The 21629-nt window shown below is 43.3% G+C and overlaps 1 protein-coding gene across 4 annotated transcripts in view; it reads left to right on the forward strand.

Annotated features, from left to right (window-relative positions):
* The first annotated feature begins 5245 nt into the window (after positions 1 to 5245).
* KTI12 (KTI12 chromatin associated homolog) overlaps positions 5246 to 21629 on the forward strand; it is an 83656-nt gene continuing 67272 nt past the window's right edge. For 2 of the 4 annotated variants that reach the window (XM_073619188.1, XM_073619191.1), the window contains exons 1-2: positions 5246 to 5367; positions 12311 to 12473. In XM_073619188.1, coding sequence (XP_073475289.1) covers positions 12323 to 12473 — 151 coding nt within the window. In that variant the 5' untranslated portion in view covers positions 5246 to 5367; positions 12311 to 12322. The other 2 variants (XM_073619190.1, XM_073619189.1) reach the window with 2 other exon arrangements.

The following is a 21629-nucleotide window of genomic DNA, read 5'->3' on the forward strand; positions in this document are numbered from 1 at the left end:
GCAATTTTCCGTGGGTCATATTCAGCCGATACAGGATGGGGGGCCTCGAACCTAGGAGCTTCCAAGTGTGCCATATTTCCCTTGAGGCCACGAGGTTTCAGTATGCGGACCCAAGATGGCGACACAAGCGGCAATGAGTCCTCCTATACAGAGTAGAAGCTCCTCCCCCTGTCAACGGATTAGTGCAGATACTTTCTAGAAACTTCAGCGCCTGACTCTTTTCCTTGCTTTTCCACAGATACTCCTCAAGGATTTTGCTTCTAATCCCCTTGTGGAGGCTTCCATTTGTGGATGGACATTTTATGATCACACAACCTATCACATTGCTATAATATTTTTATATGGACTATAAACGGAAGGATTTATGCATAAATGGTTGTGGAATTAATCATCTAAGTTTCTATTATTTTCTATGGGAAATTCGCTTTGATATACGAGTGCTTTGGATTACAAGCATGTTTCCGGAACAAATTATGCTTGCAATCCAAGGTTTTACTTTATGCCTATGCTGTGTGTTCTTTGTATAAAAATACTTTTCTTTATGCATTTTTCAAAAACTTGTGGCAAACTAATGACATTTTCAAAAATCCCTCCTAGAAAATACCTTGGGGTGTTTGCTTTTCACAATGTGGTCATTTTGTGGGTGTTTCCACTGTCCTTTTGCTTCAGGGCCTCTAAAAATGTGATAGGTAGTCAGGAAGGTGTAGTCCATGTCCTTGGAAAGCTTGAAGGTGCTTCTTGAATTTTGGGCCCCTCTATGCGAATAGGCTGTGAAAAAGTCTCACACATGTGGTATTGCCATACTTTGGAGGCATAGCAGAATGTGTTTGGGGTGTGATTGTAAGTATGCCTGTTAAATTGATAAAATATCAACTTTGGACTGTCTGCTTTCCAAAAAGGGATCATTTTCGGGTGAATTTGTACTGTCCTGGCATTTTAAGAAATGATAGGTAGTCAGTACATCAGGACTGATTAATTTTTAAATATATATACCATGTAGTTTGTACTATCTTTCACACAGGCTAAATAATGTACACTGATTTGGATTTTTTTTTTTCCAAAGAAATGTAGCAGAATATATTTTGGCCTAAAGTTATGAATTTTTTTAAGAAACTAAGAAATTTGCTTTCAAAATTTTCAGTCCTTTTTAACTTTATATACCAAAAAATAAAAACCCAGCAGTGAGTAACCACTTCAGTACTGGACACTTTCACCGCCTTCCTGCCCAGGCCAATTTTCAGCGCTGTCGCACTTTGAATGATAATTGCACGGCCATGCAACACTGTACCGAAATAAAAATTTGATTTTTTTGCTAAACAAATGAAAAAAGACAGAATCTAAAAAAAAAAAAGTTTTACAATTTTGCAAATAGGTAATTTTTCTTCTTCACTGATATGCGCTGGTGAGGCTGCACTGATGGGCATTAATAGGCTGCACTGATGTGCACTGATGAAGCTGCACATATGGGGACTGATGGGTCGGCACTGAAGAGGGTGCACTGATGGACACTGACAGGCAGCACTACTAATCAGGACACTGATGATCAGTGCCCTGATTATCAGTGTACACAGTGTGCTAACAGGCTTGCTGGTTATTGGCACTCCTTTCCTCACACAGATACAGCGATAACCGGCAACTCTGTTTATGTGTGATCAGCTGTGATTGGCCCTTTACCCCTGATCTGTGATCAGCTGTGTCCTAAGGACACAGCGGTTATAGAGCACGCCCAATGTGCACTGCAGGAGGCGTGCAGGGGGCGGGTAATGGAAGGACGTCTATGGACGCCCTCCCAGAACTATAGTACTGTAGTGACCAGGCCATTTTTTCTGATACGGCACTGCATTACTTAACCTGACAATTGTGTGATCGTGCAACGCTGTACCCAAATAAAATTGATGTCCTTTTTTTTTCCCACAAACAGAGCTTTCTGTTGGTGGTATTTGACTGGGGGAGACAGAGATCTGTGTTCCTGCTTAGCAGAAACACAGGACCTCCATCTTCCCCTCTCACAAAACAGTGATCTGCCTTGTTTACATAGACAGACCGCCGTTCTGCCTCTCTCGAGAACGATTGCCTTGTGGCTGCTAACATCGGGTCATGTGCATCCCAGACCCGGAAATAAAGATGACGTACAGGTACGTGATTTGGCCCTGAAGGGCTGCCCTGCCGCAGTACATGTACATGGGGCGGTCCGAAAGCGCTTAAATACCACCAAAAGAAAGCTCTATGGGGAGATTTACCAAAACTGGTGCACTCAGAATCTGGTGCAGCTGTGCATGTTAATTAATCAGCTTATAACTTCAGCTTGTTCAATTAAGCTTTAACAATAAAATCTGGAAGCTGATTGGTTTCTAAACAAAGCTGCACCAGATTTTGCACTCTCCAGTTTTAGTAAATCTTCCCCTATCTGTCCTGAGATTTGGGTACTGTGTTGCATGCCTGAGTAGTTGGCATTCAATGTGTGAGTGCTAAAAATGTAAAAATGGCCTGAGCAGGAAGCAGGTGAAAGTGTCAGGTCTTCCAGCAGTTAAAGAGGGGGTCAAACTCATGTTGGAGGGTCATTACTAAGGATGGTCCCAATGTTTGAGTTGAACATAAGTTCGACTCGAGCATCGGGTGGTCGTTTGTTTGTAGAACAAACAAACATATGGTGTGCTCGCGGGTCATTTGCACACCGACGAGCTCCCCCATAATGCACTGCGACATCACAGTGCATTGACGGCTGCTGATTGGCCAAAACATGCACCTGACCTGCATACTTTGGCCGAGCCATGATTGGCCAAAGGCAAGTCCACGCCCCACACTATATAAGGCTGCTGCTTACACGGCGGACGTATATAGTGAATACATTGAGATTAGGCAGGTAATTAGTGTAGTGTGCAGTGAGTTAGTGTAGTGTATATATAATACAGTTCAGAGTATGTAGTGCAGTCCGTGTAGTATATATAATACAGTTCAGAGTATACAGTGTAGTTAGTGTAGTTTATATAATACAGTTTAGAGTATATAGTGCAGTCCGTGTAGTTTATATAATACAGTTCAGAGTATATAGTGCAGTCCGTGCAGTGCAGTCACCCCCAAAGTGAGAGAAGACACAGGACAGGACGATCCTTTCCACAGCACGGTAAGTGCTGGACCTCCCACGCAGGGGGTGCTGTGAGCCCCGTGCTCTGGGGGGCTGGTGTCAGTGAGGCGAGCGAGCCCCGTGCCGGACCTCCCATGGGGGGGAGGGGGGGTATGGTGGTGTCAGTAGAGCGAATGAGCCCCATGCCGGACCTCCAGCGGGGGGGGGGGGGTTATGGTGGTGTAAGTGGAATGAGCAAGCCCCGTGACAGACCTCCCGTGTGTGTGTGTGGGGGGGGGGGAATGGTGTGAGTACTGTGCTGGGGGAGTGCTGTCTGTGTAGAGTGAGCCTCGCAAAGGGGGGGGGGGGTCTATATACACCTATCTGTAATGCTGGGTTATATACACCTATCTGTAATGCTGGGCTATATACACCTATCTGTAATGCTGGGCTATATACACCTATCTGTAATGCTGGGCTATATACACCTATCTGTAATGCTGGGCTATAGATACCTATCTGTAATGCTGGGCTATATACACCTATCTGTAATGTTGGGCTATATACACCTATCTGTAATGCTGGGCTATAGATACCTATCTGTAATGCTGGGTTATATACACCTATTTGTAATGCTGGGCCATATACACCTATCTATAATGCTCGGCTATATACACCTATCTGTAATGCTGGGCCATATACACCTATCTGTAATGCTGGGCCATATACACCTATCTGTAATGCTGGGCCATATACACCTATCTGTAATGCTGGGCCATATACACCTATCTGTAATGCTGGGCCATATACACCTATCTGTAATGCTGGGCCATATACACCTATCTATAATGCTCGGCTATATACACCTATCTGTAATGCTGGGCCATATACACCTATCTGTAATGCTGGGCCATATACACCTATCTATAATGCTCGGCTATATACACCTATCTGTAATGCTGGGCCATATACACCTATCTGTAATGCTGGGCTATATACACCTATCTGTAATGCTGATCCATAGACACCTGTCTGTAATGCTGGGCTATATACACCTATCTGTAATGCTGGGCTATAGATACCTATCTGTAATGCTAGGCTATATACACCTATCTGTAGTGCTAGGCTATATACACCTATCTGTAGTGCTAGGCTATATACACCTATCTGTAGTGCTAGGCTATATACACCTATCTGTAATGCTAGGCTATATACACCTATATGTAATGCTGGGCTATATACACCTATATGTAGTGCTAGGCTATATACCCTGATCTGTGAGGCTGGGCTATATACAGTATGTAGTACTGTGTCAGGAGTGTACTCTGTATACTCCTGACACTATGGGTGGAAGAAAGTGGAATACAGGGGACGGAGTGAGTACATTCTATAAGGGGTGTGGCTTATGAGAAGTGGGAGATATCAAAAAGGAAGCACAGGGTCTGGTACGCCCCCCATTCTAAAACTTCACCAGCTGCCACTGGTGGTCAGTAGGAGGAGGAATAACGTCCCATTAATGGTATTAGTGGCAGTAACAGTACACCATTGTTGGTGTTGGAAGGAATGATGCCCCATCATTGGTATCAGTGGGAGGAATAATGACCCATCATTGATGTCAGTGGGAGGAATAGTGCCCCATCATTGGTGTCAGTGGGAGGAATAGTGCCCCATCATTCATGTCAGTGGGAGGAATAGTGCCCCATCATTGGTGTCAGTGAGAAGATTGATGCCCCATCATTGGTGTCAGCGGGAGGAATAGTGCCCCATCATTGGTGTCAGTGGGAGGAATAGTGCCCCATCATTGGTGTCAGTGGGAGGAATAGTGCCCCATCATTGGTGTCAGTGGGAGGAATAGTGCCCCATCATTGGTGTCAGTGGGAGGAATAGTGCCCCATCATTGGTGTCAGTGGGAGGAATAGTGCCTCAATGGCCAGACAATGGCAAGCAAAGGATCACATCCAGTCAGTTTGGAGACATTACTTTATGTAGTAGTAATGCATTATCCTAGAAGTCCCCCTTCTATCTCATCTCACTATTAGTAAAAGTAAAACAAACTTCAAAATAAAGCTTTGCAATGAAGACAGAATTTCACGCCAGGCTGTGATCTGCTATAAACTCTTCTCACTAGGTGACCACATCCAACAACCAGCACATGATAACACAACATCACAGTCCCTGGTTACCTCCTTCCGGGTAGGCGTGTCCTCAGGGACACATGTTTCATCACCTGACCGGAAGACTCTCTTGTTGCTGAGAGATGAATATGGCGCGGTCCATGTCTCTGGCAGTGGAGATGTGATGAGGTACAGGAGGGGGAGGGGGTGTCAGTCCTATGCTGTGTGCGGGGAAGTAGCCCAGTGTACCGCACACAGAGTTAGTACGATAGTGACGATGCGGGGCTGGCAGTTGTAGGCGCACATTAGAGGACACAGGCAGTACAGCTCGGTGTTGTCACTGATTATCCATGTGGAGAGATGTGTGTGGTATGTCCTGTATGAATGACTAGTGATGTGAGGTTCAGCAATGACTGAAGGGGGTTCTTCTGGGGAGGTCTGCTTACATTGGAGAAGAAAACGTTCATGTTCTGTCCATGAATGGCAAAGCCACAGGCACTAAACAGGGACACTGAACAACCTTTACATAGAAGAAGACTTGATTAATGAATATGGTGATATCTGTTCATGGGACAGTAATACACAGCGCTCATATGGGCCAAAATACACAGCGCTCCATTCACAAAGCGCGGGATCTTCCCGCATCCGATATGTCGTAAGATACCACATAGTGTCTTTTAAAAAGATTTTAGTAGTCAAAAAGAGCTACTAAAATAGTGCATGCGTTATTTCATGAAGTCATGCGGTATTTTAGTAAACACATGCAGTAATTTACTGTAGCCAGCGTATTTATTAACGGTAAAAAAATAGGCTTTAAGGAGCGGGCGGCCACCTGCGACTTTAACAACCACCAAACGACAAGGTTGTTAAGAAGTGAGCAACCGCCAGGTCCTTAACAACCAATAAGTCATCAGTTGTCAGCAGGATTCCCCGCTGACAGCTGAAAGTAAAAAATCAATTGCCTCGCCCATCCTCTGGAATTCAATCTGTCAGACTGTCTCCAAATTTATCCACCTTTAGGCGATCCCTGAAAACTTTCCTCTTCAGAGAAGCCTATCCTGCCTCCATCTAACAACTGCACTATTTTCTCCATTAGCTCATCCCCCACAGCTGTTACCCTTTTGTATAACTTGACCCTCCCTCCTAGATTGTAAGCTCTAACGAGCAAGGCCCTCTGATTCCTCTTGTATTGAATTGTCTGCCCTAATAATAATTGCCAGCAAATTAAAAAAAAAAATGTCATGCCCCCCCCCCCAAAAAAAAATTACAGATCTGAAGGGTCTGGTATGGATTTTGAAGAGAACCTTCACACCAAAATTTACAAAAAAATTACATGAGGTCCCCCCCAAAAACCCCATACCAGACCTTTATCCGAGCATGCAGCCTGGCAGGTCAGGAAAAGCGTAGGGGGGGGGTGAGCGAGCGCCCCTTCCTGAACCAGGCTACATGCTCTCAGCACAGGCCCGCCCCCCCAAAGCACCTTCTCTTCATGTTGATGGGGACAAGGACCTCTTCCCCCTCAACCCTGGGCAGTGATTGTGGGGGGTCTGCAGGTGGGGGGCTTATTGGAATCTGGAAGCCCTCTTTAACAAGGGGCCCTCAGATCCCGCCCCTTTCCCATGTGAATAAGTATGGGGGGGCATAACACCCCATACCCCTACTACTTCATCATTGACTTACAGCTGTGATCAGCTGTGATCATTTCAGTCCCTGGTAGTGCAACTTAAGCAAACAATCAAATATGGGTGGCAAGGCACTGTCAAAAGATCTCCGGGATAAAGTTATGAACAGACACAAGACAGGAGATGGATACAAACAAATATTCAAAGGCTTTATGAATGCCTAGAAGCACAGTGAAGTCTATCATTAAGAAGTGGGAGGTATTTGGTAGAACACAGACCCTCCCTAGATCAGAATGTCGCTCCAAACTGGATGAAGGAGACAGGAGGAACCTGGTCAGAGAGGCTACCAAGAGGCCTACAACAACTCTGAAGCAGTTGCAGGATTTTATGACAGAGTGATCATTGTATGCATGTGACAACAATATTACATTTTCCACAAATGTGGAATGATTGCAAGAAAAAAGTCACTCAAGAAAGGCCACATGCCGTCACTACTGAGCTTTGCTAAAATGTACCCTATTGATTCTGAGGCCACATGGAAAAAGATGCTCTGGTCAGATGAGACTAAAAATGGATTATTTGTCCTCAACACCAAGCGATATGTCTGGCAGCAATCCAATACACTTCACCATCCAAATAACACCATTCCTACAGTAAAGCACAGAGGTGGTAATATCCTGTTATGAGGGTTTTTCTCGGCAGCAGGGACTGGAGCACTTGTCAGGATAGAAGGAAAAATGAATGGGGCAAAATACTGTCAAATTCTTGAGGAAAATTAGCTGTCCTCTGCCAGAAAGTTGTCAATGGAAAGAAGGTTTACCTTTCAACATGACTTGGGTAGGGGAAATGAAGACAGCGCTATCCGGAACTCAATAAGGGTGTGGAGCCTCCAGTTAAACAGTACCAAGCCGATGTAAAGGCTAAACAGTTTATTGAAAACAAATTACAGTACATACGATACCAGACCAGTGTAGATGAATAAAGATGGGCTAATGTCCGCTGGGTCCGGTGGGCAGAAGGATGGGAAAAGTCCGCTGTAACAATACAACACGCCACTGGTGTAAAGCTGTGGATGTTTAGGAGTAAAGCTGGAGTCCGCCTGTGCTCCCGTATGACGTGACGTCACCGCAGTTTCAGGGCGGAAGAGCCAAACAAGGGCACTGCCAATCAAACCAGCCTGGAATGCAGAAGAAACTAGTTGCTGTGACGACGCGTTTCGCACGCATGTGCTTGGGCAAGTCCAAGGAAGCTCGTTGCCGTGATGACGCGTTACGCATGCGTTGTCACGGCAACAAGCTTCTCCTGCTTTCCAGGGTCGTTTGACTGGCAGTTTCCTCTTGTCCTGCGAAGTCAGGTCGGAAGAGCCAGGACGTCACGGCTTGGTAATGTTTGACTGGAGGCTTCACACCATTGAGTTCCGGATAGCGCTGTCTATATTTCTCCTACCCAATTCAGTCACTTCATGTGTTTCTATGATGGCTGCATCAGATTGGCTCCTGGGCAGTGGACAATGAGTTCCCCCATAGGGCCAGAGCCTGGAACATTGTGGTGTTTTTGTTGCCTTCCAACATGACAATGACCCAAAGCACACAGCAAAAATGACCACGCAGTGGTTGAAGGAGAAAAAGGTGAATGTCCTTGCATGGCTTAGTCAGAGCCCAGACTTAAACCCTATTGAAAATCTGTGGAATGACTTGAAGACTGCTGTGCACAAACGATCACATCAAATTTGCCTGGAATTGAGCAGTTCTGCAAAGAAGAGAGGGCAAATATTGCAAAGTTAGTAGAGACCTATCCCAACAGACTAAAGGCTGTAATTAATTAAAGTGAAAGGTGGTTCAACAAAATACTGACATAAGGGGGTGATCCTTTTTCCAACTCATTGATTCTGTTTTTGAATTTTTCTTTCTGACATGTTGGTATTATATCTTTCACTTGGATGTTATAAGTTGCACTAGTAAATACACCTGGATACAACACAAACTGCCGTCAGGCTGCAAAGCAACAAAATGTGATTAGTTTAAAGGGGGTGATTCTTTTCTGTACCCACTGTATATGTACATCTGGCATTAACCGCTTCAGTCCTGGAAGATTTTACCCCCTTCCTGACCAGAGCACTTTTTACAATTTGGCACTGCGTTGTTTTAACTGACAATTGTGCGGTCGTTCGACGTTGTACCCAAACAAAATTTGCGTCTTTTTTTTTTCCCCACAAATAGAGCTTTCTTTTGGTGGTATTTGATCACCTCTGCGTTTTTTATTTTTTGCGCTATAAACAAAAAAAGAACAACAATTTTGAAAAAAAAAAACAATATTTTTTACTTTTTGCTATAAATATCCCCAAAAGTTTTTTAAACTAATTTCTTGAACAGTTTAGGCCATTGTATTCTTCTACATATTTTTGGTAAAAAAAAAAAACCGCAATAAGCGTATATTGATTGGTTTGCGCAAAAATTATAGCGTCTGCAAGCTATGGGAAAGGTTTTTTATGGCATTTTATTTTTTTTATTTTTTTTTCTTACTAGTAATGATCTGCGATTTTTAGCAGTACTGCAACATTGTGACGGTCAGATCGGACACTTTTGACACTTTTGGGACCATTAGCATTTATACAGCGATCAGTGCTATAAAAATGCACTGATTACTGTGTAAATGTCACTGGCAGGGAAGGGGTTAACACTAGGGACAATCAAGGGGTTAAATGTGTGTTCCCTCAGCATGTTCTAACTGTGTGGGGATGAGCTCCGGTGTGTTCGCACAGCCCACGTGCAGAGCCTGCCAGGAAGTTGGCTCTGCTCTAATCACAGGCAGTTAGACATTTCCCGATCTCTGCAGCCACAATGTCTCACTGCCTGTGATTAGAGCAGCGCAGTGCCGACTTCCTGGCGGGCTCTGCAAACACACCGAAGCTCATCCTTAGTCACTAGGAGAGGAGCCATATCGTTTTTCCTATTTAGAAGGAAGAAACTATATGGCTCCTCTCCTCTGACAGCACAGAAATTTGGGTGTTTACACTAGAGGTCGACCGATATGGGTTTTTCTCTGGCCGATGCCGAAAAATCGCAGTGGCCGATATATGATGCAGATTTTTTTTTTGGGCCGATATGCTAGGCCAATTTTTTTTTTTTTTCCCTTCATCTCATAAAATCTAACAGTTAGACCCCTTTCACAATGGGGCGTTTTTCAGGCGCTGTTGGGCTAAAAATAGCGCCTGTAAAGTGCCTGCAAAACGGCTCCCCTGCAGTCTGTGTGAAAGCCCGAGTGCTTTCACACTGATGAGTATGAACGAATTCTGGACAGCCGCACTCAAATATTAGCCTTGTTTATTAGAAGATGCACATCAAATTCAAAAAATCACAGCAGACAGAAAAGAGCTGACGTTTCGCACTAGCGTTAGTGCTTACTCAGCTATGAGTAAGCACTAACGCTAGTGCGAAACGTCAGCTCTTTTCTGTCTGCTGTAAATTTTTGAATTTGATGTGCATCCTCTAATAAACAAGGCTAATATTTGAGTGCGGCTGTCCAGAATTTGTTCATACTCATCGCAATCAGCATTAGCCAGCACTTGTGACCTCCGAACCAAGATTGATTTACCCCTTGTCTGTTTAGTGCTCCTGGATGATCATTTTCTCCTTCTTTCACACTGAGGCGATGCTCTGGCAGGATGTTAAAAAAAAAAAAAAAAAGTCCTGCAAGCAGCATCTCTGGAGCGGTGTATACCGCTCCTCCACCTTTCCTGCCCATTGAAATGAATGTGCACCGCTGCCGGCAAAGCGCTTCGGCAGCGACACATTTAACCCCTTCCTCGGCCGCTAGCTGGGTTATAAGCGCTCCGCTAGAAGCCGAATGGCGCTGCTAAAATGACGATAAAGCGCCGCTAAAACTAGCAGTATTTTTTTACCGTCAACACATGCCCGCTACAGTGTGTGAGCAACCTTGAGTAATAAGTGATACAGAAATTTTTTACATTTAAACATTTATTAAACAAAACAAACCTCCAATCAGTTCACTTGTATGTATAATTTAGATTAAAAAAAAAAACTAAATACACAAAAACAGGTAATCATAACTTTTGGATGAAAAAAATGGGCTAACTTTACTGCCTAGTTTTTTTTTTTTATTCATTAGTGTATTTTTTAAAAAAAAATTGCGTTTGAAAGACCGCTGCGCAAATACTGCGTGACATAAAATATTGCAACAACCGCTATTTTATTCCCTAGGGTCTCTGCTAAAAAAATATATATAATGTTTGGGGGTTCTATGTGAATTTCTAGAAGAAATACAGGATTTTTACTTGTAAGCAACAAGTGTCAGAAAAGATTTAGTCTTTAAATGGTTAAACTGAGAACTTCTACACAGGAGTTCAGTCCATTGATAAGAAGAAACATTGTATCTTTTTAGCTTCTTTTATCAGATTTGGCAGGCTGCCTGGAGAGGAGAGAGGCCTCCACAGAAGACTTCAGGCAACTTGCATTGACTTTATTACAGAAGTCATTTGCAAGTTATATCGGCCTTTTTTATCAGCACAATCGGCCGATGCCGATTAATTTAAAAAAACGCCAAATATCGGCCGATATATTGGTCGACCTCTAGTTTACACACACATCCCCGTGTTGGTGCTTGTGCATGTGAACGCACCCGTCGGCCACATGCATCGGGTCCCCCGCCGTGCAGCAGGTGCGCGCGCCTCTGGTGGCCGAAAACGGGTAGGACGTACCTGTACGGGATTTCGCTCAGTAGTGCCAATGTGCCGCAGTATATCTGCGTGACACGGTCGGCAAGTGGTTAAACAAAGGAAAATTGTGCATATGTTGAAGAGCTGATGTGTCTGTGTGATAGGAAGTGGAGGGAAATCACCTCAATGGGACATAGAAAACAAGGTTTTATCGCTTTACCTAACAATAGCTCCAGCATTATAGTACACAGGTTGTCACCCCTTCCACACATAGAAGGTCACTTATCCCCCCACACAGTACACAATATGCAATATACAAGTTGCTATCTCTGTACACACCACATAGGTTTTCGCCCCCACGTACACAAACACACACATTGACACCACCTCACACACACACACAGAACACGGTGCACAGGTTGTCGCCCCCTCCCTGTACACAATACATAGGTTGACACACCCACAGTACACAGGGTAGGTTGTCAGCAGCTCACATACAGAATGCAGTACACAGGTTGTCTCCAACTCTCCGTAGACTGTACATGGTTTATACACACACGCACTACACAGGTTGTCACATCCCCCAGCAGCAAGCTACTCCAGTCTAGGGGCTCCCCAAACTCGGCTTTTAATAACCTGGGAGCCAGATAATTTTTCAGTGAAATTAAATATATAAAATTATAACCTGCAGTACAATAAAGTTATTTTTCTTTTATCATCTGTTTTCTGCTAATAGAGGTTTCCATTTAGGGATATGTCTAGTTGACAAGCATTGAAATTTACAATGTGTGTAATCATTCTGATTTCTTAATATGTTGCTTGTTAATTTTTACAGCTGATTCCAGAAATGCCTCTTGTGGTGCTGTGTGGTTTCCCCTGCAGTGGGAAGAGTCAAAGAGCACTGGAGCTAAAAAAGCACTTGGAGCAGACTGGTGGTAGAAAGGTTTATATAATTGGAGACCATACCCTTGCTGATGATAAGAATTCTGTGTATGCAGGTAGGTATTCCTAAGTACCTTGTCATTACTCCTGAAACAAAGCTGACTGTGGGATGCAATTGGGGTTTCATTAAAACATGAGTCAACCATGCCTAGCAGTAAGCACAGGAACGATTTATATAAATAACCACTTGCCTTCCTGGGGACTTTCACCCCTTTTCTGCTCAGGCCAATTTTCAGATGTCAACACTGTCACACTTTGAATGACAATTGTGCTGTCATGCAACACTGTACCCAAACAATTTTTTTTTTCCTATTTTTCTTTTTTGACAGAGCTTTTTTTTGGTAGTATTTAATTACCACTGTGGTTTTTTTATTTTTTGCTAAACAATAAAAAAAGACTGGAAATTAAAAAAAAAAATGTAAATAATATTTTCTTAGCCTTGGTTATAAAATTTTCTAAATAAGTAATTTTTCTCCTGCACTGATAATTAGGACACTGATCAGTGTCCTGTTTATCAGTGTAGCTGTCCCTTGTGTGGCTTTACCGGTCAACGGCTGTCCTCTCCTCACGCGCTGTAAGCGTGAGGAGAGGACTGCCGATAACCAGCAAATACTGTTTACAATTTGATCAGCTGTGATTGGGTACAGCTGGTCACGTAGTAAAGAGTCACTTTGATTGGCTCTTTACCCCTATGTGTGATTGCTGTGTCCAAAGGACACCGCAATCACAGATCCCTGCCAATGTGCGCCACCGGGTCCATAGAAGCCCTCCCGGCAATTTTAACCTGTGCTGTAGCCGTCTTTTGGCTATAGTGTGGGCAGGAAGAGGTTAAGCAGAAGAAAACCAATAAGACCTAGTCTATTTAGCCTCATTTAAAATTCAACGAAAGTCTCATGTATAACACTCTAAGGCTCGGTTCACACATGGGCGGCACGACTTGCAGGTCGCCTCAGCGAGGCGACCTGCAAACGACTGCCGGGGCGACTTGCGAGACGACTTCTGCATAGAAGTCTATGCAAGTCGCCCCAAGTCGCCCCCAAAGTAATACAGGAACCTTTTTCTAAGTCGGAGCGACTTGCGTCGCTCCGATTAGAACGGTTCCATAGCACAGAACGGGAGGCGACTTGTCAGGCGACTAGGTCGCCTGACAAGTCGCCCCAGTGTGAACCGAGCCTAAACCAGTTCAAATCCAGTTACTATGTGGTGCACAAGGCTCATAAAGTAAACAAAACTTCCTTTACCTTTCCTGACAGAGCCAAACCCTCCTTTGTTTGTGTCTCACATGCTCCCCTCTCAGACACTGCAGCTAACAGTGGGAGAGTTTCAGCAACAGAGGCAATCCAGAAACCAGTATTTAGGACTAGGTGTGGCCAGGTGCTGATTGACAAGCTACAGCTTTGTGAATCACCAGTAGCCACGCCCCACTGCAGCATCTTTTTATTCCATTGTAGTGCATGCAGGCACAACCTACAAGAGAGTGGCAACTTTGCTCTGAATTCAGGAGCAGTGCAGCATTGTTGCTACACTGAAAATACATTTAATTGCATCACCACAGGGTGGTACTGTGGATGCACATACTATAAAATAGTGCCACGTCCTAATTAATTAGAATACTGGTTAGAAACAATGAAGATGGACTTTATAGGCACTCCACCACACAAAGTTAAAAGTAGAAAATTGGAGATTGGACAAACATTAATAAAACATCATCACTATCAAAAAATTGCCTAAATGATAAAGGTCACACCACCACATACACCAACAATTGTATTTTGTATAGTCATAGAAAAAACATCTTAAATTTGACAAGTCACAGTATTCTGACAGACTTGGTGTAGTTCGTTTAGGCGTGTTGGGTTCAGCTACACCATTGCAGGAATCCGCTTTAGGTGGACCCTACTTACAAGCTTAATATATATTTGGGAAACTTTGCAGCGAGACTAACAGAAAACTAAGTTCAGATGCAGCTGCTAGATCCCTTCCAAGACTCTGCACAGTGATGATGTCCCTGCTACTTTTACAAGGTAATTTCTGGGCTTCCAAGGACATTTGGTGTTCACAAAGTCGCTGCAAAGTTTTTTGTTTTTGTTTGTAGGTTTTGTAGAATGTTTTTATGAAAGTGCTAGTGCCCAGCGTTCGCCTTCAAGCTTTTTTATATCTAATATATGTTCCACATAATTACTGCAACCTCTGAATCTTTAACCGTAACTGAATGTTGTCCTACAACTAGTACAGAGAAAGAAATTAATAAAAATATATACAGGCATACCCCACTTTTAAGTACACAATGGGACCAGAGCATGTATGTAAAACGAAAATGTACTTAAAGTGAAGCAATACCTTTTTCACTTCTGAGGGGGTCAGCGATTTTTCGCGGGCAATTTATCAGGGCAATGGGTGGTGTTAACACTTCAGTCATCCCAGCACCATGCTTGATATGGTGTCGGGGTGATTGAAGCACATTATTTCTATTATTACATTGTAGTAATGAAATATGGTAGTTCAACTCGCCATAATGCAGAATCAGTGGGAGCCCTGAGCATGTTACTTGCCAATGTCGCCTGCCACCAGATGGGGATTGTCACTTGGCATGGCACCTGCTCTGCTACCAGATGCAGCTTGTCACTTGCCACATTGCCTGCCACCAGATGCGAAATGTCACCTGCCACATCGCCTGCCACCAGATGTGGATTGTCACCACGCTCCCTGCCACCAGATTTGGATTGTCGCTTGCCACGTCACCTGCCTTTAGATGCAGCTTGTCACTTGCCATGCTGCCTGCCACCAGATGTGAATTGTCACTTGCCACGTCGCCCTCCCACCAGATGTAGATGGTCACTTGCCACATCGCCTGACAGTGCCACCAGATGTGGATTGTCACTGCATTGGTGGGCAGCATTGGTCCATTTAGCACCAAGGCAGGCCTCTGTGCAGTGGTGGGTTCCGAGTTAAGACAGGAGAGCGGTTATGCAGGGCAGGTGGTGAGAAATTATGTCATCTCTCTGCTCCCCGCTGCACCTCCAACATTGAAGAGGCTGACAGAACACTGGCTGTAAGGGCGGAAGAGTGGTCATGCAGGCGGAGAGAGATGATGTATCTCTGCTTGCTCATCCGACCTCTTCTCTCATCCGGTGCCTGCCTCTCATCTGCTTGCCTTGCTCTTTCATGCCGGCTGTGGCCCAGCTGCACAGAGGCCACAGCCCGGTGGTTGGGGACCCCTGCTTTTATAGTACCCCTCCTTCACATTGCAGTCCCCAGCCCCCCCATTCCTGTCCTCAGTCTCTTTTTATATCACACCCCCCCCTCCTCCTTCACATTACAGTTTCTGGACCCTCCCCCATCCTTCATAGCAGTCCCAGAGCCCTCTTCCTTGTCCTACGTTAAACAGGTTGGTAGGCACAGAAGGTCTTGAGCTGACTTCGGAAGGGCAGCACAGCGATGGACAGAGGGCAGGAGCTGCCCCAGTTAACCTATTGCTAAGATGCACGGCGGTCCCAGCAATCAATCAGGTAACTGGGACAGCTCCTGCCCTCTGTCCATTGCTGTGCTGCCTAGCGATGTCAACTCTGCAAAGACCACGCTAGTGGTGGCTAAGGGGAAGAACTTGCTCCTAAATAGCGCTACTGCGGCCGGTCCGGAAGGGACATTGACTCGGTCCGGATCTATATATCCCTATCGAGATATATAGATAGATATATATATATATATATATATATACACACACACACACACAACTTCAAAAAGCTCACCATGCCTCTTACTTAATGCCTCAGACTGAATACAAAAAAAAAAAATTTGTGAAAATTTTTTTTACAGTACAGCGTCCTCATTCTGTCTCTTATATAAAGTTCTGATAACCTCCTGGGTCAGTGAATTTTTGCTGAAATTGACATGTTCATATTTAGGGTAATGGTTTCTCTTTAGACTAAAGCTGCTTATTGATTACAGGCCTGTTCTTTATCCGTGTCCCCCTAATGACAGATTTTGTTTTTCAGGAATGTAGCTGTCAAGTCAATTCAGGTCCAGTGCTTTTGTACATGGCTCTGCTTACAATGTCACAAGGGGTTCAGACTTGACAGATTTTAAATCTTGGAAGCATGTACTTCTGGAAGGCCAGTGGGATCATGTCTGGAAGGCAGTAAGACAAATCACTCAGGAATGGTTTGCAGCACTTATAGATCTGACCTGATTGTTTTAAAGGAGAGCAGATACTATATGCAGTATGTATTTCAACTGTGTATTTAGCTGCCTACCTGGAGTTTAGCTGATCACAGTCATGTATATTTTTTTTTTCTATATTTCAATATGTTTATTGAAGTAACAATATTGTATAAGGCACAAGTGACAAAAACAGGAATGAAAATTGAGCACCCTCAAGTAGTGCTACTTTTTCAAATAATCATAGACATAGAACCTTTGGATAAGAAACAGCAAACTCAATGCAAAATGCGTTTGGCGGGAGTGCCAATTAACATAGCCATGTAACACAACAATGGCGGGAGTGCCAATTAACATAGCCATGTAACACAATAACAATATTTTCCCCACTTCTTTTTTTTTTGTTTTTTTTTTTTTTGTTAAGTCATTCACTGTAGAGTCAAAAAATACATTTCTAACCGAATAGGGACCGGTTGCAGGTTGTCTCATCAAGCTACTTTAACTTATAGCATTAGGAATGACTTGCACAGGGAGACAAATGTATGTTGTAAGGAACAGAGGGGAGGAAAAAAAAGGGGGGGGGGTGATTGAGAAGTGTAGGGAGGGGGAGGGAAAAAGGGAACCCCTGTATACATTTCTACTAGTATGTCAGCATAGAGATATATGTTCTGTCATAGCATCTTATAGTTAGCAACACTAACCAGATCAACATAAATTTTAAGAAAAAAAAAAAGAAAAGAGAAAAGGAAATAAGTTGAGAGAAAGAAAAAAGGAAAGAAGAAAAAAGAGAGAGGAAAGAAAGAAGAGGGTCAGCCAAAAGCGCTTTAAGGTGTAGATAGAGACGGTATATATGGGTCCCATGTTGCATCGAATTTCTTGGTAGAATTGCGAAGAACACAGGTAAGTCTGTCATTAAACATGATCCAGTTACGTTTATTCTTCACGTAATCAAGAGGAACCATCGACTGCTTCCAGTATTTAGCAATAGTAATTCTTGCTGCCAAAAACATATATGTGATTAGTTTAGTCGATTTTTTGGGGACCACATCAGATAATTTTTTAAAAAGCGCTGGTTCCGTGGATCTACGTATATTAACCCCCGTCACAGAATATATTAGGTTAAATATACAAATCCAAAATCTAGTGACCACAGGGCACTGCCACCAAACATGAAACATTGTATCCATCTGGCCACAACGCCTGAAGCAGGTGGGCGACGCAGATGGGTGCACCTTTGCGACTCTGGTCGGGACCAAATACCAACGTAGAAGTGTTTTATAATTTGCTTCAATTAATGTTGTATTGATTGGTATTTTGGATAAAGCATAGGCAATATCTTGCCATTCCGATAATTCCAAAGTGGTATTCAAGTCCCGTTCCCATTGATTCATGTAAGGGAGCTTAGTCTTCGGGTCTGTAATGATAGTGTATATTGTAGATATCCTTCCCCGTAAAAGGCCCCTCATTTAGCAAGATAATTCAAAGTTTGTAAGTACAAGGGGTCCATCCAACCAGTTAAGTTTAGATCGTACAAAAGAAATAATCTGATTATATCGAAATAGTTTGCCGGAGGGCATCTGAAATGTCTTTAAGATGTTGCATCGAGTGTGGTTGATCCCCATTAAGGTAGTCTCCTGTCCTAAGGAGCCCTTTGTTGAGCCACCATAGGAATAGCATTGGAGTCATTCCGGTAGAGAATTCAGGGTTGAAGAATATGGGAGCTAGTGGAGTATGTGGGGAGGACAGAGGCTTACGATGTCGTACTCTGTCCCAGACTGCTAGTGAATGAGACAGGGTTGGGCACAAAATAGGAGCAGCTGTGTTTTTTTTACATGCTTCTTGAAAACATTTTCTTCATCCTCCCTTTTTTCTTTCTTTTTTTTTTTTTCTTTTTTACATTTTCATCCTGCACCCTCCCTTTTAGATTGTAAGCTTTAACGAGGAGGGCCCTCTTGTTCCTCCTGTGTTGAATTGTATTGTAACTGTACTGTCTGCCCTCATGTTGCACAAACTGTTGGCACTATATTAATCCTGAATTATAATAATAATTTAAAATCCTGGATATGTGAATGAAAGCACAGTAACTAGTGCATTGTATTTTTTTAATTGGAGAAACCAACTTTATTGAAAGATTATACATGGTACAAATGGCAATGAACGGATACAAAATAGAATACACACAAGAGCAAAATGTCTGATAACAGTAGACGTATTAGACTCATAGTGTCCTGCAGCAGATATGCTAAAATAGAGAAGTACAGAAAATTCTAAATTATTTCTCTAGAAGTATACATGTTATAACATTGTGGGATACAATAGAGGGTACCAGATCAAGTACAAGTTTCCCCATCGGACAGCCATCTGTCCCACACTTTATTATATTTGAGTGGACAACCTCTGTATGTATAAATCAGTTTCTTATATGGGAGGGTGTCCTTAATCTCCTTTTTCCAGCACTGAGGTAAGGGAGGCATTGCTTGCATCCATGTTCGAGCCACGGTTTTCCTGGCAAGGAAAAGCGTTTCTTGCAAAAAGGTAGCAAGGGATTTATCAAAATCTAGGTCCTGTAGTAGTCCAAGCAAGCAAAATTTGGGCTCTAGGGTAATTGGTGAGCCAATTTGATCATGGAGAAAGCAAATCACCTGGGTCCAGAATGTTTGAATAACCGGGCAGGCCCAAATTAAATGATAGAATGATGATCCAGGTGTTGTCACACAGTAGGCACCCTTACGGGTAGGCTGAAAACGGGCAATTCTCTGGGGCGTTAGATAGGTCCTATGTATGATGTATAATTGAGTTAGACGGTCTGACATTTTGGGGGATATCGTTTTAGCATCATCTAAGATTTCCTCCCTATCAGTATCTATCAGTTTCTATAGCTCTAAGATCCGATTCCCATCTAGTTTTAGCTTTATAGGCTAGGTTTGTGGTGCCAGGGAGACGAATGGCTGAGTAGAGAGTGGTGATTGGCTTGGATGATTCTGAACCGAGCATCATTTCTATTATAGAGGGGGTACTTAAAGGTTTGTAGTGGGAAATAAGGCTTGTATGGCATGGTGGAGGTGAAGATGTCTGAACAGGAGATACTGCATTGTATTTATAACGAGTTTTTCAATGTGTTACCATTGGCTATAATGTAATGCACATTTTTCAAGAACCACCTGAAAGATGCAAAATGCAGAATTTTCAGTAACACTGTACTGTAATTAGAGATGGGAAGGCCTGGGAAAAAACTGAAAAGGTTGGGAAAATTTTTTATTTGTTGTGTTTTTTTTTTTTTTTTCCAAAGCAGTTTTTTTTTTTTTTTTTTCTGGAAAAAAAAATGTGCGGCTTCAATATCTGAACCGTACTTGCTCTTTGTGAATGGCCTGGCGGCGGAGGATGGAGGAGGGGGGCCGAACTTCCGGGTGATCTCGCCGTGGCGAGATTACCCAGAAGTGGGAGCAGGTACCTGTCAAAAACAGGTACCCCCTCTCCCCTGAAAGGGGCCAAATGTGGCACCAGAGGGGAGGAGGAGGAGGAGGCAGATATGTGGAGCTTCCACTTTTTTAGGTGGAGCTCCGCTTTGATAAAATATTTTATGTAAAGTCTTAAATTATTGCAAGTTCTCTCAGCAAAAGATAAGCAAATCCTGGAATACAGTTCAAGTAACAATGTACTTCTCGATACAGTTCCCAAAAAAGAGAAATATTCCCCTCTGCCACTAGGGGGCATTGCAAGGCCAAGGCTCCAGTTTTGTTTGCTTGTGGTCTCCATGTACTTCCTACATTTGGGTGATTGGGATTCAGTAGATGTCCTCTCAGGCCTTAATTGACATGTAAGAGGGTAACTGACAAATTTGTTTATCTTTTTTAACTTTTAAATGTTTCCTAATAATGTTCTCTACCATCACAACATAATGTTTTACACTAGTCTGCTCAGGAAATTGTTTTTTCTTTTCCTCCTATCACTAAAATGGTGAAGCTAACATCTAGAGTTTGGAAACCCTTCCACAGTGCAATTTCTGCTGACAGCAAAGCTGAATTTTGCAAATATTGTGACAAAAAATATTATTTTCCAAATGCTACAAGAATGGCAATGGCAAAACATATCCTGGCATGCCAAAGGTGCCCTAAAGACTTTATGGAATTTAGACCTCATGTACGCTGGACGTTTTTTGAAGCTGCTTCAAGGGACGTCTGGCGGGTTTTTTGTTTTTTCCTAATAACGAGGGCACACGGAGTATAGCATTGCAAAGTGGAGCGGTTTTCTTATGAGGAGAGAGCGCCCACATAGGAGCCCTAGGAGTGGAATATCCTTGGTGGTGGATATCTGTGCCAGGGGAGTCTGATCTCTGTGATATGAGATCGAGCCCTTCTGGTGAGAAGTGCATATTGCATGTGGAAGGGAGCACTTTGAGGCACCATTTTTTAAGAATCACTTTTTGTCACCTAACAGCGGCCCTGTCCTCAGGGCCCAAAAACTAACCAGGTTTTATGTATTACCTTGGGGAGATGCAAGCTAGAATACTACAATCACTGAGCAGCAATTGATATCACCTGTGATGCATTTCAGTTATCTTGCAAACCTGGCCTGTTAGTGGGCCCTGAGGACAGGGTTGAAGACCACTGACCTAACACACATAATGGGATTCTTTTTCTTTTTTTTTTTTTCCTGCCTCTAAACACCCCTTAATGATAGCTTATGTGTTCATGCGCACATAGGCTTTTAGAGGCCAGGGAAAAAACTCTGCCTGTGCTTCGAGGAGCAGCAGAGTTTGGGCAGAAAAAATGCTGCAAAAACTGCTAAACGCACCTAAACCCTAGTGCTTAAGCATTCATTTGTTTCAATGGCCAGAATAAATTATTTATTCTGACCAATTTAATGAATTAACGCCCAAGAGCTTGATGCCTGTAAAAGTTCCTAAAAGCTTTAGACACTTTTACAATCCTCAGGCATATTTTCTGCAATAATGCTGCTGGCTTCTAGGAGAGGTAAATAAACATCCTGTGTGCATGAGGACTATAATGAAAGTGTGAGTAGCTTTTCCCTCCAGAGTTCTTATTCCAGAAACA

Source organism: Aquarana catesbeiana, linkage group LG03 (genome assembly GCF_042186555.1).
Source record: "Aquarana catesbeiana isolate 2022-GZ linkage group LG03, ASM4218655v1, whole genome shotgun sequence".
Taxonomy (NCBI): Eukaryota; Metazoa; Chordata; class Amphibia; order Anura; family Ranidae; genus Aquarana; species Aquarana catesbeiana.